The 17,498-nt window shown below is 43.9% G+C and overlaps 2 protein-coding genes across 3 annotated transcripts; both read right to left on the bottom strand.

Moving 5' to 3' along the window:
- Nucleotides 1-245: 245 nt before the first annotated feature.
- Nucleotides 246-9,972, bottom strand: eya3 (EYA transcriptional coactivator and phosphatase 3). Of its 2 annotated transcripts, none has more exons than XM_062486437.1 (18): nt 9,838-9,972; nt 7,458-7,548; nt 7,166-7,230; nt 6,806-6,897; nt 6,560-6,640; nt 6,399-6,468; nt 5,804-5,913; nt 5,162-5,247; nt 4,863-5,043; nt 4,434-4,603; nt 3,589-3,672; nt 3,236-3,325; nt 3,037-3,095; nt 2,768-2,928; nt 2,071-2,185; nt 1,779-1,900; nt 1,586-1,686; nt 246-1,232 (listed from the first exon to the last, which is right to left on the bottom strand). In XM_062486437.1, the coding sequence occupies exons 2-18, from the start codon at nt 7,500-7,502 to the stop codon at nt 1,152-1,154; spliced, it is 1,713 nt and encodes a 570-aa protein (XP_062342421.1). In that variant the 5' UTR covers nt 7,503-7,548; nt 9,838-9,972; the 3' UTR covers nt 246-1,151. The 2 variants fall into 2 exon arrangements, with proteins under 2 accessions (XP_062342421.1, XP_062342422.1); XM_062486438.1 differs by having other exon boundaries at nt 7,181-7,230.
- Nucleotides 9,973-10,519: 547 nt separating this feature from the next.
- Nucleotides 10,520-16,596, bottom strand: si:ch211-195b13.1 (STKc_SGK domain-containing protein). The gene is made up of 13 exons (XM_062487227.1): nt 16,371-16,596; nt 15,715-15,790; nt 14,796-14,874; nt 14,617-14,660; nt 14,437-14,494; nt 14,244-14,327; nt 14,013-14,144; nt 13,783-13,895; nt 13,526-13,649; nt 13,302-13,397; nt 12,992-13,147; nt 12,790-12,879; nt 10,520-12,624 (listed from the first exon to the last, which is right to left on the bottom strand). Exons 1-13 carry the CDS (start codon nt 16,438-16,440, stop codon nt 12,457-12,459), a joined length of 1,290 nt encoding a protein of 429 aa, XP_062343211.1. The 5' UTR covers nt 16,441-16,596; the 3' UTR covers nt 10,520-12,456.
- Between the last annotated feature and the right edge of the window lie 902 nt (nt 16,597-17,498).

Below are 17,498 nucleotides of genomic sequence, written 5' to 3'. Positions count from 1 at the left end.
CAGTTCCACTGTATCTATGCAATGTGCAATGTTTAAATGCCTTGTCAACAGAAGTCTCTTTTAAAGGATTTCAAGGACACTTAGGGCTGTGCACTGAGGAACAGTTAGCCAAAAGGGTTTGGATGAAGCATGCAATGCCATGCATTGCTTTCTTGGGCCCATCCATACTACCTGATAAAAAGCAACAGCTTGATTTCAATTAATCCATAATCCTTACAAACACTATTCAATTCTCATACTATTCCTAAGCATGCACGGAGGGGAATGCAGGTTTGGCTCCTCAATATGCCTCTGATAGACTGTCTGGCTGCAAAGCCTCCACAGGAGTGACTGGTGTAACAGTGGAGAGGTCAGGTTAGCTGACTGCCTCATGGTCGGATCATCTGACTGTTGACTACTACTACCATTAGTCAGCTAGTGGGAAAGGCTAGAGCGGCAAAAATACTTTCCAAATACCTCATACGACTTTGGGGGAAAAAACTTACAGTAAATGATGGCTGACTTCGTCAATGTAGCCTCATTAATGTAGCCTCATGTTCATAGACTGTAACATAGATGCTTTCAAGATTTGGAATGAGTGGCCAAAAAAGAAAAAGAGGAACTGATGTTTCCGATCGGGAAGTGACATCATACTTTCCCGGACACCCTCCAGAGGGGTTGAAAAGAAGAAAGCTGAAAACAACCCAAAGAGACCATGCCAGTGCAGACCTTTGGTCAGTCAGTAGTCCCTTTGGTGAGTCCACTACATTGAGGGGGGGGGGGGGGGGGGGGGTAGAGAGAAAACAGAAGAACAGTCTCAGCCACTGGTGGTTGGGTGAAAAGACAGACTTCGGAGCTTAAGAGATGTTCGTGGTTAAGTGCCAGGTTCAGCCAGAGAGAGGTTAGCTGCCGAGGGAGGGAGAAAAGTCGCTGGGGCAGGGGCAGGTCCTGCTTTACGATTCAGCCAGTCTACTCCCAATTCTTCCCAAACCACCATCCCCAATCCACCTTAGTCAATGGCTGTCAGACGCAAGTAAGGACTTACAGAGAGCAGGTGTGTGTGTGTGTGTGAATAATGGGAGGGTTGAGGGAGTGCTAAGGGCTCCGTGGGGCCGCAGAGGCAGGTGACTGCATTTCCTCTTTAGTGAGAATGACCTCCAGCGTGGGGTGCTCTAGAGGAAGTCCAGCTCCAGGGCTTGATGGAGGGACACCAGATCCCCGTGGGTGGAGATCCTCCAGAAAGGCATGTTGTGCTGCAAATACAAAGACCACATGAGTCCCACAAGCTTCTGTTACGCAGGAGCCATTTCTCACAGTAAGGCGTCAGGTGATAGTCAAGGAAATACTGCATGTTCTGACGAGGGTCAGATGGCTGAGCGGTTAGGAATCGGGCTATTAATCAGAAGGTTGCCGGTTTGATTCCCGGCAGTGGAAAATGACGTTGTGTCCTTGGGCAAGGCACTTCACCCTACTTGCCTCGGGGGGAATGTCCCTGTACTTACTGTAAGTCGCTCTGGATAAGAGCGTCTGCTAAACGACTAAATGTAAACATTCTGCACAATGTTTGCATGGCTTGGCCTGGCTTGAAGGTGCATGCTTGTGCTACCTGTTTCGCTGCAAATTCCTCGTCCCGTCCGTCCCCTATCACCACATAGGTCACCTTCTTCCCAAAGCGAGAGATGATGCGCTCAAAGCAGCTCTCCTTCCCTATTCACCAAACCACAGGGAAAACATGGACCATGGGACAATAAAGAGCATATATTCTCAAGGACGACTGTGTGTGTGTGTGTGTGCTCTACCTATTTTGGTGGCGCTGTAGATGTTCTGGATGGGGAAGATGTCTCCCAGGCCGTATAGCAGTACCTTGGCCAGAGCAGGCACCAGCTGGGTGGTGGTCACCAGCACATTCATGCACTTTCCCCTGGGAACACACACATTTTGAGAACAAAGGCATAGATTACTTCACAAGGAAAACACCACATGGCCTGTGCTATGCTATACATGCTATATGCTATATGTAGTGCTATGCTATACATGTCTGTGTATGTAGCCAATGTTATATAACCAGCCTATGCTCTATAACCAGCCCACCTGGATTGGATGAGCAACAGGGACTTGAGAGCGGTGCTGAGCCAGGCGTCTGTCATGTTCTCTATCTCTGCCTGCAGCCTCATGAGCAGCTCTCTCTTCATGGGGCTCAGCAGGCCTGCAGGACATGACAGCAGATGGGTATAGTGGTGCATGATAACCTTGGGGAACACCGAGGTGACATTTCCATTGACATTTTTATTATACATAGCAGAAGATCAAGGCTCAGAAGAGCATGGGTCTAACGGTATTTCAGAGTCAAGGAACGGTCTGTATTTGCCAGCCACATCGCAAAGTAACCACGTCTCAGCTAACAGGCATGCACGGTGAACAGGCATGCACGGTGAACAGGCATGCACGGTGAACAGGCATGCACGGTGAACAGGCTAGCACGGTGAACAGGCATGCACAGTGAACAGGCATGCACAGTGAACAGGCATGCACAGTGAACAGGCATGCACAGTGAACAGGTGCACGGTGAACAGGCATGCACGGTGAACAGGCATGCACGGTGAACAGGCATGCAAAGTGAACAGGCATGCACAGTGAACAGGCATGCACAGTGAACAGGCATGCACAGTGAACAGGCATGCAAAGTGAAAAAAAAAACATTTACCCACAGTGCAATACCAACGTCTCAACTGCAAGTGGGTGGCACCGTAGAGGCTCTCTCTCTCTGTTCCTTTCACCTTTCTCTTACCTCCCACATTCCCTTTGTATCCGTTATAGATCTCCTTTAGTCGCCGGTAGCGGAAGGCCAATTTTCTCATCCACTCCACCCCTCCCTGGACCGCTGTGGAGGCCCCAGAAGCCCCTCCACCGCTGGGGCCGTTGAAGCCGTCCGCCAGGAAGTTGTAGCTGCTGAGAGGGGTGAGAAAGAGACGTCAGTGTGCGTCATCACGGTACATAGCGGTGCCTCATGCATGTCAAAACCTGTTGGCTGCAGTTGTCCTCTAGCTGGAGACCAACCTCAGATCCTGCCCGTTGTCATCAGAGGCCACGTCTTCAACATGCACCTGGTCACACTCCTACAGAGGGAAGAGCAAAGGGAGATAAATCCCTCGTCAAACACAAACACGGCGGTTTGTGGGAGCTACCACAGGTGCGAGGCCTCACGCGGCAGCAGGCCAGCTGAATGGTCTGGGACAGAGGGGGCTTCATGCTGTACCTCCAGGTCGTTGAAGAACAGGTGTGTGTCTGCAAGCTCAAAAATCAGCTCCTCCATTTGCAGGCCCAGGTTCAGCACTGAAGCAGGGTCCTACAAAGCACCAGCAGGACACACATTACATTACGTCATTTAGCAGAGGCAATCACAATCAGAATTGTGTTTATTCGCCAAGTAAGTGTTCACAAACAAGGAATTTACTGTGGTGGGCAGGTGCATACAGTTAGCATATAATATACATATTGAATCTGAAAATCTGACCGCCATCCATGTAACATACTCATTCAGATACTATAGATTACATAGTTACATCTGACAGATTGATATCAAGTCATATATGGACTCTGGAGACAAACCTTGCCGAATTTCTGAGCGAATGAGCCTGTGAGGAGAGAGTGGAATATGATGATGGTCTCATCCAGATCCCAGAGAAACACGCGCTTCATGAGGAGAACAGAAGCATCAACAATTACGTTCAAGTTTAGTTGTATTTGCCATTTAAGTACAGGTAAATTGCAAATATTATGTCCTGTTTCTCTTGACAATGGCTAGCGGCCTAACTAAACCTATAATAATAATCTAAACCTATAATACATTTGACCTCACCTATACAAGCTATAATACATTGTATACTGCATAAGAAAGAATTAGAAAAATGTAATTGAGAATGAGCTAAGCTATGAATGACAACCAAGACTAACCTAGCTATAACGTAACCGATGCAGGTTTTCATAATGAGGTTTCATAACTTGAAAGTGACGTGATGTTTGAAAACCACATTCTGAATATGTGACCCCATCATCTCCTATCCTACCCCATGAGTCACATGAGGATCCAGCCCCCTGGCCCAGACACGTCATGTTGTCACCCCATACTTGTGGTGTAGCCCCCCCCCCCCAGTCTTGTGCTGCAGCCATGTAAACACACATGAATAGACATTTGTCTATTCATGTGACAGGGTGGCTTTGTTTCACTCGTGGTTACGGCTCCATGCTGCTTTGCCTGGCTATGGTCTCTTAGCAGGACAGGGGTCAGAGTGCTGAAGAGGCCGTCTATAAGCTAATGAACCACACCGATGTAGGCCACTGTGCAGCCTGCCTTCCAAACTCTCCCCTCTTCCTTCTCCAGCCCCACTTAGACATGCTGCTTGGCTGTGTGGACTCCTTTATGCTACAGCCTAAGAGCCAGTCATGACAGATACCTCGAGATCCGTGTCGGTGGGTTGGGAGCTGTCGGACTTCTTGTTCTTGGCCTTGGCCTTCCCAGCAGAGTTCCTGCGGCCAGCCTCATCCTGGTCCCTGGCTCCCGTAGGCAGGCCCACCCCTGAAGGCAGAGCTACTCCTGTAGGGAGGTTCTCATGTGGGGACGCATCTTAAATAAAATAAAAAGCAGACAGGTAGTGACAGACACTAAAGAGACAAGTACAGAATATTTACACGCATGCAGATTTCAAATCTTTCCTGAAAAAGGTGAAAATCACCTACTCTACTACTAACTGCTAATGAGTATTACTAGATTGGGTAGTGGGATCCATGCAGCTGGCAGAAACGGGAGTAAACATGGTATCTTGATGTGAACACATAATGTATAGGAGTGAGCCGACCCAGATGGTGGAAGGTGCTGGCAGTACCTGTAGTGCTGGGCAGTCCGGCTGAGGCACTGCCCTCTGTCTTGATGGCTGGGTAACCAGCTACGCCCACATTGGCACCATGCCCGTCGTTATTGGGCAGGCCAGCGGGCACATAGGTGGGTGCCGGGGCGTAATACTGGGGGAACTGGCTTTGTCCCAGGGAGTTGTAACTGCTGAATTCCTACATAAACAAAAGGGGAAATGTACAGATCAGTGGGATAAGGCCGGTGGATTTGTGTGGGATGGATGGAGGGACTAAGAGGGTTTTGTTCCGACCCTCTGAGGTCCGTCCTTCTTACCTGGTGAGCCACAGAGGCCGAGGTTGTGGTGGCGGCTGTAGCTGAGGTGAGATTAGTGTACACACTGGATGTTGTGAAACTGGAGCCTGTCGGGAGGGGAACACGTGGAAACCTTCAATTCAGGGACCGATTTCAACGTTATTTTTGGTCACATTTGTAGAGAGCCAGACACACATGTGAGACAGGGAGAGGTGATGGCTTGCCTTGGCTGGGGTATGAGTAGTGCACCTGGCCTGGCTGTGTGGAGGTATAGGCAGTGCTGAAGCTGAGAAACCCAGGCTGGCCAACAGAGGGCGCCTCAGGCAGCCCTGTTTCTGTCTTAATGCCTGGCCACATAGCACCTGAAGATAGATGGAGAGGGAGGTGGCAAAAGAAGCAGAAAAAGAAAAGAGAGTGTGTGTGTGAGAGAAAGCAGGGGAACAAGCAAGATGGGAGAGTAAAAAAATAAATAAAAATAGACCTCTCCGTTAAGACGTGTGTCGCTAGCATCGACAAGAAGAGACCGTAGGTAGTTAAATCAACAGCGCAAAAGCATGTCAGAGCTTCAGCGTTGTAAACTAAGAGGGCTGGGAGCTGGGTTAGGACCAGGTGATGTTAAGTAGGGCTGTGGGGGAGATGTGGAGAGGAGAGGGGGAAACTGACCGAAAGGTGGTAGGCCGTAGGTCTGCCCTGCCTGGGGGAAGGGTGTGTAGACCGTGGACTGAGCCAGAGGAGGGAAGCCCACCTGGCTGGTGTAGGATGTCACTGCTGGGCTGAGGGGTTATTAAGACAGAGAGAGAGACAGAGAGAGACAGAGACAGACACAGAGAGAGACAGAGAGAGAGACAAAGAGAGAGAGACAGAGAGACAGAGTGAGAGAGACAGACTTTTGATGCTCTTTATTGAGACTCTCACATTAAAAACACACTGCTAAATCAATCTTTTTTTGTTTTAAAAACCCCACCACACACCCTCCAACCCACAATCATCAGCATCACATAAAATTACAATTACATTACATAATAAGAGTGTGTGAGAGAGAAAGATGGTGTGGGAGAGAGAAAGAGATAGTGTACGAGAAAGAAAGAGAGAATTAGTGAGAGTGAAAGAAAGAAAGAAAAGAGAAACAAAGAGAGAACAGTCGGGGCAGCTGTTGGGGCTAGACCTGTATATAGGTATAGGACAAAGACCATTCTTTATATAATAAGCAAAATGTATGTAAAGCTATATTGTCTGACCCTAACACAGTGGTACTCACTTGTTTCCTTGGTATATCTGTGAGGTATATTCAGAGGCTGTTGTTGTGGTTAGCTCTTTGCAGGTCACAGCTTTAAAAAAAACAAAAAAACAGTCAGCCTGAATTGAGTAAGCGTGTCTTATTTATATAGAATATTCAACAAATACGTGTAAAATTCCTACCAGTGTGTGCGTACGAATTCATGTTGTCGTCACATGCTTGAGGCCTTGACCCAGTTTCTGGTCCAGGCTGTTCTCGGCTTGCTGCAAGACAAAATAGTCAAACATCACACACCCACAATCTTAGGTTATTTTCTCATCATCAAAAATATGTACGTCTCCAAGTGGGTGTGTGCCCTCCCTCAAATCTGTCCTTGTTGTCCTGTAAGGTAGTATGTTTGCGGTTGTAAGGGGAGGCCATCCACTCACCTCCAAGAGAGGCACTGGACAAGGTGGAGTAAGAGTTGTCTTGCTCTACTGAGCCCAAGAGAGCAGAGGGACTACTTTCATCACCTAAGCCCCTGAAACAAAAACAGTAGATATTACCAACCACAACCCACACAGTGCCTGCAGATAGCCAGAACTACTCTGTGACATTCAGAGAACAAATTCCTGACATGTCATTCCAAAACAGAGTTAAATGACAAGTGAACTGGAAAAATCACAACAACAAAAATCACAAAAGCTAGGGAGCAGACATTGATAACCTTGGCTTTTTTTGTTTCATCCTGTGTGTTTTCCTTCAGTGTGAATGTGGCAATTAAAATCATCCAAGGTTCAAAAACATACCCAATCAAAACTGACCTGGGCTCTTTCTCAAGTCCCAGGTCTAGCTCGTGCCTGGCCTTCTTTGTCTGTAAAAAAAAGTTAATGTATCATGGCGGGGATGAACACATCACAGATATCCAGGTAAAAGTATCTCCAGTATCCAGGGACGGAAGTTGAAAATTAGCACTTGCTATAATCTCTATGTGCATTACATCAGCTGCAAACTTTGATCTACAGCTATGTTTATCTGCATTGTCCCTGTCAAACAAATTTAATAATAATAATAATAAAATAATCTGATGAGCAAATTTACCGGCTGCTCCTGCAAGTCATCCATGTCTGCCGAGTGACCCGACATGTCTGCAGTCTTACACTCTGCTGTTTCTGGAAAAACCCTCAGAACCCTGCTTCACAAGACCACAAGACAAACAACACACACAAACACATGGCACAAGTGAGTGGACAGGGCCACTGCTTTATGTAGTCCCTCTATGGTCTGTCCATCCTCGCCCCCCTCCACCCGTCCTATCATACGGGTGATCAGAAGAGAGGTACAATGTCGCCCTCGAGAGCCAGTAAATGGGGCACACTGGCCTAATCCCCCACACAAGAGCAGCATGTGAGGCACGTGTAGGCCTGGTACAGACGTCACCCCCCTTGTCTCATCAACTCGTGTTTACAGTTGGATTAGAGGGAGGGTGCTTCCTTACATGTGACCTGACCTACATTTTACGAAATGTATTCCCTGTGGATCATTCGGAGGCATTAGGTTTTCAGATGCAAGCTGTCGTATATAAATAGGTGGTCTGAGGGATAAGATCTAACCTAGTTTTACCTCCAGTCCACCTCGATTCATTTTGTTTTTTGAATATCAGGCACATGTGAGCACATGAGCAGGGGGCACCTGCATCAGGTTAGAAGGGAATTACAGCATGTCAAAAGGAAACATTCCGCGACGTGTATGAAATTGCATTGCAAACCTCAGAGATGAACAACATTACAAGTTAAATCGTTTAAAATGTTTAACTTGGTGTAGACACAATGTAGGGTATATATGATATATTTTTTAAGACAAGTAAATGGCTTATAAAGTTAACTGTGCAATTTTTCAAGGTGGATTTACTAGCAATTTTTCAAGGTGGATTTACTAGCCATCATCTACTAACTGCTTGAAGTTTCTGTCCTACAATAAATCTCAGCAAACTAAATGATGGACAAGGTAATTTTAGGGGTGTAGACATGCCACTGCTGGTGTTTTGACACCAGAAACCACACATAACCCAGGCCCACGAGACCTGCCGTTGCTCTAGGTAACGTAAAAAGGACATCACACCCGTCATCAACTGTTTCTACTGTCCTGTGATAACCTTTACCACCATCCCTTCCACCTCTGTGCCAGAGCGCACAGTGGCTGACTGAAGGAGGTTACTGACCAATGCAGCAATGGCTACAATCTGACAAAAGCAGAAAAGGGTCAGGAAAAGTTGTCAGTTTATGTCCGATGACCATTGTGCTGTCATGAATGCTATTTATTTATCCAATTGAAGCCTGATGGATGGAAGTAGATGGTGGATAATGCTCCATGGGTATTGGGGTACCGTAACTATTTGTAATGTGTCAAATTAAAATGAATTAAATGCTTGAATAATTGATCTCAGAGCACCAAGAACAAGGTCCTCAGTAACAGTTTTTACTTCAAAACTTCTTTTCAACACAACAGGAGGACCTTTGACCATGCAATGACGGTGACATGTATTATTTCCTTGAAACTTTTATTTCAACAGTGTAGTCTGCGATATATGTTCATCAAGATAGTTCCATTAAATACGCAGAAAATAGTCGACCAATGTCGACGTAAAATCTTTCTGATTATCAGTCTTTACAACAACCTGATGTATTCAGACATTTAAAAAAATGAAATTCACAGTAGCTAGGTATTAAATAAGTGTAAATGTTTAGTTTTTTTGCTATTACAGACGATGCATTCACTCGCAATAACTCACAAGTTATTGACTGCTGAGATGTGCTTTCTTACTAGTGTGTCGAAGACAGATTGTTTACATTGCTACAGTAGTGAGTAACGTTACGCTTTGGCAGCCAGCAGTTGCCTAACTGTAAACATTATCCGAGAATTAGCTAAGCTAACTCGCAAATGCAACTTGCTAGATTATACACAAATCCTTCATTTTTCCTTACTACGTGTGGAAATAGTGTATAGCCTACAATACCTTGTTAATTACATATCAAGGACAGCATGTTCTGAAGGTGAAATTCAGCATTGTAGCGTTAGCCAGCTAAGCAGTACATACCGCTAGCTTGGTTAAGATTGCTACAGTGCTCTCTTGCTAGTCTACGTTACGTTACACCAGCCATGCAACTAGCAAGTTACTATGACAAAATGTCCCTTGCAACTAACATTTAAGTATTTAATCTAGCTGTATTGACATGTCTTTAATAGAAAGTTGGCTACATGATTGCGCTAGCTAGAGCTAGCAAACTGGCTAACAATAACACTCAGCTAGATAGGCTAGCAAGCAAGCAAAAGGCAACGTGTAAACGCAACAGTAAATTCCATCTAGCCAGCTAGGATTTGGATGGCATTGCCCTCTTCTTTTTCCAACGTTCTGGAAACAATGTAGCCCTAGCTAGCTATATTTAAGATGAGCTCAATAAAATATCGTTATTAACCTTACCATAGGGGGATGAATTGTGCTTTTGTTCAATAAACGTATTCGTATTGAATCCAGACAATCTAGACTACTACAAGTACTAGCTCGCTAGCTTTGTCTGTTGTTAGGGAACTATATTTTGCAGGAAGTTCTGACCACTCACCGACACCGTACGCTATTTGAAGTAAGCTAACTAGCGAGGTCGGGCCGAGGAGACGAGCAAGAAAACGAACTTCTTGTTGTTTTACGGTGGTTGGCCTCCAGTTTATTGGTGCATTACCGCCACCTTCTGCTCTGGAGTGTCAGCATCAGTTACGCATGCTGCACCTGGCTACTTACCAGAGCCATTGCATGCATCCAGGTCAAAACGCAGGCTCTTAGATGTGTAGACAAGTTATTTATTGTATATATTTTTTTCCTACTCAAATGATTGGTGGAGACTGTAGAGGGAACAGGTTGTGTTAAGGTAGCCTAATGCTAAACCATGAACTGAAGGGGAGCTTTCTACAGCAAGTGTATTGGAATTTATTGCACATTGATTTGTGAATTTGCTCGTTACAAAGACTTTTCTATCCACATAATGGTATGCCTGCAGTAGCCTAACCATTGGGTAAAACGTCTAGTTGATAACGTTTAGTTCTCAGAAGCCTATAATGCCACATATTTACATTGTGCAACTCCTCAGCTCAATAAAATAAAGCCACAGAAATAAAGCATTTTGGGGGTTTGTAATTTGGTCATATTTTATTAGCCATTCTGACAGATTATAAACAGATGATCATTTGATATTAAATTAAACCATACAATATATTCTTTTTAAAACATACAGTACAATATGTGAAATGACATGTAAATAAATATACATGGATACAATTCAAAACAAGTAAGATAAGCTTCCAAATATGGAAGAAGGTTTCCTAAAACTGTATTGCCTTTTGCTCATTTTCAACTGGTTGGATCAAGTTGTCATCCAAGAATGTTGTAAAACTTCAAGTCAAGTATATTTAAGTAAAACTCATCAGAGAGTACCCATCAAATAGTACATATCCAGAACTATTTCAATATTATCTATCTATAATATGTTTGTAGCAGAAATTACACAGTGGATTACACTACCGTTTTCAAGATTTCATTATATGTTTACAGAATTTGACTGTTTAATATAATTTTTCTTGCCTGAGATTTTATTGCACTTTCCAGAGTCATGTGTAGCAATGACTTCAGTACTATCTGAAAACCTCTGTCTGCTTTTAGTTTTCTTTAGTTCAAAGCTTTTCAGGTCCTAATGTAGAGCCTTAAGATTACAGGGAAGATACAATATATGTACATACAGTACAAACATAATGGACTGCCAGGCTAGGAGCCTTACATCACTGGACAGGCACACTTAACAAAATAAAAAACATTCACAGCTCTCTATTCTAGGAATTTTGTACATGATGCATATGAAACAATCTGGCGGTCGATTATCTGGAGTGTTTGATATGAAACACACATTCACACAAGAAGTTGCTATATTATGTATTATCAATACAAGCCTATTATTGCTAATAAAACTGCACATCGCATTCTCTGAATTCATGGATAAAAATATATGAATGTTTACAAACAGCAGATGTCACTTCAAGTCAACACAGTCTCTGACGGTAAATAGGTGAAGTGAAGATATATTCAAAGACAAAAGGTAAGAAAATAAAACATGAATTTTACTATTTTTCATGTCATATGTAAGAGTTAAACATTTAGATATAGCAAATATATAAGATTTGAGTTTCAAGCAAATAATGAGCAGGTACAGATTTTAAGTTCTTAAGACAGTTCTTCTTCCAAAAAAGCTACTGTCGTGTAAAACATTGCCACAACATAAAGATACCACGAGGATTGTGACAACTGACTGTGAAACTGTAGTTTGAGAATACATTGGTCAACAAACTATTTAAAAGTACCACAGTTCATTATTTGGTCCAATACATTTGGTATTAACAAATGCAAATATTTTGTTGAAATGCCAGGTCAATTGGTTGTTTGCCTTTTGTAACTGAAATTTGAATTTAAAAGGGACAAAATATGCAGCTATCTATTCAATTAAGATTTGCCCTGTTTTTCTCAAGTGCAACTGATCATTCACATAAAAAACAACCAGAAATGAGAAGAGACAAATAGTTCTTTAAGATGATGGAGAATATCATAAGGCCATGGCAATCTACAGCTACCTCCATGGTCAGTAGTCCACATAGATAGTCAGTCTTAAGTTTTGATGCTACTGGCTCTTGTTTAGCTCAATAGCTACTTTTCAAATAGCCTTCTAGCCTCATGCACTTCACAGGTCTCCTGGCAGAGGCTGTGGTCCATAACCATTAGAAAGCAACATCTTCTGTTTTTAGAGGACGAGTTGTCACTATTTTCTTAACTTGGCACTCTTTGCATCAGTTCCAATAGTGGAGAGGAGTAGGGTTCCCCTCACAAGTTCATATCCACAAGATCAGCATGTCAGACTTCTTGTCAGCAGGCCATGCAATAACCATCCCAGGGTGTTCTAGTCGGTTCTGAATTCCCAGACTGATGCATTGTGTTCTTTCTGCTCTTTGTCCTCGGGCTCTGTGGTCTCTGGGTCGGAAATTAGGAAGACAGAGGTATGTGCCTTTACATGAAGTTGTGGTCAGCAGGTGGGCCGTAGGAGAAGCCAGGGAAGGCTCCAGCTGCCTCCTTGATGCTGCTGGTCACCATCAGGGAGTCAGTGTTGCACAGGGAGGATGTCACTGGGAGGTGGGTGAACTCTGTGTCAAAGTGTTGCAGGTCTGTGGGTCCGCTCTGTGAAGGAAACACAAACACAATGTTTTGGGGCTATCTCGTTGTTTATGATCATTGACCTATGCACTTTTTGTAAAGCTCTCTCTTGGAAGTCGCTTTGGATAAAAGCGTCTGCTAAATGAATACATGTAAATGTAAACATACATTGATGTGTACTTTACTTACCACTGAGGGAATGAATGGAGGTATGATCTTCCTGGCCATAAGATCCTCCCAATTGATGGGTGAAAAGAACGAATGGAACTGGAGTTCCATCTGCAAGAGCAAAGCAGAAGAAAACACTGTCAATCCACTGACAGAAAACACCCAACACTAACAACCTATCCCAATGTATGCGTGTGTGTGTGCAAGTGTTGTATTTACTTACAAAATCATCTTTGGCGCCCATCCTCTTTGTGCGGTCTTTCTGCAGGAGTCCCTCAAGAATCTCCCTGCCTGCATTGGACACGTTGGGCTTCAGCACCAGAGGCTTGTGCAGGATGCTGTTGTACATTTCAGCTGTGTTGCGACTGTAGAAGGGAGGCTATGGGGAGAGACAAAGATAGGGAAATCAATTGAGGATACCGGGGCCACATTCACTAATGAACAGGTATCATATATTGACTATACTATAACCTATTGGTCCAGAAAAGGTTTTTGGAGGAAAAGAGGTGATTAAAAGAATTCAGGTCACTTACCAGGCCATAGAGCATCTCATAGAGCACGGACCCCAGACACCACCAGTCAACGGTGCGATCATACGCCTGCTTCTGCAACACCTCAGGGGCTAAGTACTGTGGAGGACATGAAAGCACGATTGGAAACAAATCCTTCCGAAGCCCCAATCCCTACTGTCTTCAGCTGTTTAAATAACACATGAATCAAGGAGGAAATGAGAGGGTCATAGTAGGGTTTGCCGTACCTCTGGAGTCCCACAGAAGGTGCTGGTAGTCCCAGTGGGCTCCAAACCCTCCTTGCAAAGACCAAAATCAGTCAGGACAATATGGCCCTGAGAGTCTAGTAGGATATTCTCAGGCTTGAGGTCTCTGTGAATGAGAGAAAGGAAATGTGTTCAATGAAATTCCAACAATGCACCTTGACCATTCATTCCAGTGTAATTGTACTGCTGAGTAACCCCAGTTTTTCCAGCAGGGGGCGCTGTGGATTGTTGGTTCCTACCTGTAAACGATATGCAGGGAATGGAGGTAGCCAAGTGCACTGGCTATCTCAGCAGCATAGAACCTGGCTCTGGGCTCCAGGAATACCCGCTCTCTCTGCAGATGGTAGAACAGCTGAGAAAGAAAATACAGCAGGATTAAGTACTTGAGTGAATGTAGGTTTAATGTGTATAAACTCAAGTTCCTCTTTTCACCATTTGGTGCAGAACATAGGTAGCTCTAGTGGTTTACCTCTCCTCCATTGACGTAATCAAGTACAAAATAGAGTTTGTCGGTGGTCTGGAAGGAGTAGTGCAGTCCCACCAGGAAGGGATGCTTGATATTCTTCATCAGAACACTTCTCTCTGCCATGATGTGCTTTTGCTGGATGGGGAAAGGCAGAGGCAATTAGGTTAGCAAAGAAGACTCATCAGAGAGAGGAAAACAGGAAAATTATGTGCAGTAATTGAGAGTAAAGCTTACTTCTTTTTTCTTTAAAATGATTTTCTTCTGAAGAACCTTGACAGCATAATACTTAGTGCTCTCCCTGTGCCGAGCCAATAGCACCTGTAACACAGCAGACAACATGTTAAGCTCAACTACTGAAAGAGTGCAACTATCACACTACGAATGGTCTAATATCATCGTCAATGGGGCTGCACAAACAGACGCTCACCTTCCCAAAACTTCCTTTTCCGATGATTTTCAGGTAGTCAAAGTCACATGGCTTGATCCTAAGGTACAAGGTAAAGATAGACAGAAAGATAACATTTTAAAATTGTGAAGATGGACATGGAAAACATAGAATGAGGAGACAGAGATAGAGAGTTTTACATAAGGTGTCAAGTCTACTTACTGATACTCCTCAGCCAATGAGGTTCTTGCCATTGTCAGGCACATCTGAAAGGGGGGATGGACAGAAGACAGATAAAAATCAATCTTAGAGCAACATCAATGCTACATCCATCGCTAGGTAACAATACATACTATCCTACAGCATTTTAGTCCTAATAGTCAAGCATGCAGATCACTTACAGGACTATCTCCATATTCATCATTTTCCATCTCATCATTCTGGTTTTCATCAATCTTCGGGAATGTGCTAACTTCAGAGCTGAGAGAGAGAGAAAACAATGTTAGATTGAATTGTCATTGATTATTTTGTTTCTCAGTATCTGCTATGATAAGGTTCAATGTTGTGAGTAAAACAATCCCTGCTTTGCTAAAATGACAATGGAGGGAGAGGGAAGACATGAGTCTCAAAGAGAGACTGTTAATAGGACAGTCAATAAGGTTAACTTCATTCCTGGGTAGGATGTATTCCAGACATTTTAGTTGTCAATTAAGAGCAACATCAACAAAAAAACAACACTGATCAAGGAAGGGTTCCTAACAAGAGGCTATAGGACTATCTATATATGGCCTTGAAGTCAAGACATAAAAGTAGTGACAGACTGCCCAAGCATCTGGAGGAAGCAGTTGGACAAATTAGCTAATTAGGACATTTACAGGTCCGAACCTGGACACCTGTGTGAACGTGAATGGCGGAAAGACATTGTGTGGTGCGCACTTAATTGAATTATGGTGTTATCTAGTCTAGCGGACCGAGGGGATTTGCATAAAGGTGCTTATGCATTCCAGAGGCCGCGGCGGGAAGATTACGTGGAACACGAAAGAACTATTCTGGCTATGGCTTTGCCTGCTTGAGGGCAGATTACGGAGGTCACAGCATGTACAGCCAAACCAAGCAACGGCTGAATGAGGCTGATTGGATTGGAAACTGGACGTTGACCCGATCTTCCATTTATTTTATTAAGACACCCCAGGGTTTAAGTGACGCACCAAGAGGGAATGTGCACACTTGAGTGTTAATGGTGTTTTTTGCTATTATTTGAAGTGTAGGCTATTATTACAGCTCCATTCTGAAACCATATTTTTCACGTGTTATACTTACTGTTGACAGATATGCGGGTTAGACACTAGCCTCTGGATGAAGTCGTTCAGTCCCATTTTCCTTTCCTTGATGAAAGCTGTAATTGGATAACAAGCATATAGGCAGCTCACGTCAATTGTGAACCTAGAGAATTCATCATCAGTCAATATTGTTCTCCAATACTGGGCTGTGCGGTGCCAGCACCTACAGACTCATATGTTAACAACAAAGTGAGCTACAAGCCGAGCCGCTGAGATTGTTTCAACATATTCAACATTATAATATGGTGTAGGGGAAAATTTGTTGTGGGCCAAATTTACATGTAGGCTACGAGATTATGCGTTGCGCAACGGAACTGTTTTGGGTATCCCCGCCATATCTTAAAGAATGAATGCGGTATCACAATAATGCGAAAATCACATAACCACGTAACCATCACAATATAGAGTTTGTGTGAGCGTCTTTAAGGAACAATGGACAATTCAAATTCTGGTGCCGGGACGTCGGACTCCCATATCATAGCCAAACAGAAAATTGTTTGTGGTAGCCTATAAAACACCAGGTTTAGAGGTGATGCCAATCTCCAGTCATTCTCATACACTGCCGTTTACAGGATATTCAAAAGTTAATTAATCAACAATCTCGATCACAAGTTAAGGTTGAACAATGATGCTTACCAGTAAGAACTGTTACAATGCCCCTCATTTTGCAATAAGTCAAATCACATCCAGCCTCTGTGACAGCCATGGTGAGGAAAATGTATATCCAACAAGCTCAGAAACAAGCTTCCAAACAGCTGATATAATAAGTCACCCAAGTTGCTTGCTCTAGATGCCTCACTGCGCGCCTATGGAGCCTGTCAAGGAAGCGATCAGTTCTAAATGCCGCTATCCACTGCGAGAGGAACCAGTTATTATATAGGGAGCACGTGGTTCGGGACGCAAAATACACTGACATAATCAGAGTTACCAAGGCAACTCTTGGTTAAGTGATGTCACGGGATTCCGCAGCTCTTCGTCCTGCCTGCAGGAGGCGGGGGCTTGCGAGAATAGCTCACCGCATTGGCGGAGATGCCGAAGGCACGATCACCCCGTCATTTCCCCCGCCTCTTCACCGCAACCTCTTTGTCTCAGTGGAAAGATACTGCAGGCCTAATAGCTAAAACCAAATGATTAAAGGCAGTCTGTATCAATACAAATCAAAATGGATGCAATAATATAATCATATTGACTTCTGCAACTGATCTCATAAAGAAATGCATCCCATACAGACTGCTTAGACCAATGATGTGATGTAATGATTCATTCATGAAGATGAGGGAATCCATTGCATGATTAAATCATTCCAGCTTCCAGTCTGCATCACCAGCAGAGATGTGGTGACATGCTCATATTGTATGACATCACAAAGAAAACCAGTGGGGAAAGTACTGTGCATTTAGAGTGGCACTGTACAAACCCGAATTAAAAAATAAATGTCATTATGTCCATCTTGGTGACATAAGACCAAATGAAGATGTCCTCAACTTGCAGCGCTCACAGCGCCTTTGGAGGTCAAGGTTGAAAGGTGGCTTTCCATCACCATGACATTATATAAAATCCTGTTCTAAAATGACATCATGCCCCTTTAAGCCCAACATACTATCCAGCTGTCACAGATGTAGTCCACTGACCCTGTTATGTAAGTTATATATGTGTGTCAAATCTAGCCTGATTGCCCAAAGCCTGAATTATAAGGATGGGAGATCACAAAGGAAATTGTTAGTTATCTAACTGCCTTGTCACACTTTGCATCATCCAGTTTTT

Source organism: Osmerus eperlanus, chromosome 20 (genome assembly GCF_963692335.1).
Source record: "Osmerus eperlanus chromosome 20, fOsmEpe2.1, whole genome shotgun sequence".
Classification (NCBI taxonomy): Eukaryota; Metazoa; Chordata; class Actinopteri; order Osmeriformes; family Osmeridae; genus Osmerus; species Osmerus eperlanus.
The sequence above is the reverse complement of the archived record's forward strand: the minus strand, read 5'-3'. Positions and strand labels throughout refer to the sequence as shown.

Excerpts from the sequence above, each read along its gene's own strand:
- eya3 (XM_062486437.1), bottom strand. The coding sequence starts at position 7,502 with ATGTCGGGTCACTCGGCAGACATGGATGACTTGCAGGAGCAGCCG. Across the intron at positions 7,231-7,457 it reads ATGACTTGCAGGAGCAGCCG|ACAAAGAAGGCCAGGCACGA; the intron begins GTAAATTTGCTC and ends TTTTTTTTACAG. Across the intron at positions 5,914-6,398 it reads CAGATATACCAAGGAAACAA|CCCAGCAGTGACATCCTACA; the intron begins GTGAGTACCACT and ends ATAACCCCTCAG.
- si:ch211-195b13.1 (XM_062487227.1), bottom strand. The coding sequence starts at position 16,440 with ATGGCTGTCACAGAGGCTGGATGTGATTTGACTTATTGCAAAATGAGG. Across the intron at positions 15,791-16,370 it reads CATTGTAACAGTTCTTACTG|CTTTCATCAAGGAAAGGAAA; the intron begins GTAAGCATCATT and ends ATCCAATTACAG. Across the intron at positions 14,145-14,243 it reads TCATTTTAAAGAAAAAAGAA|CAAAAGCACATCATGGCAGA; the intron begins GTAAGCTTTACT and ends TTCCCCATCCAG.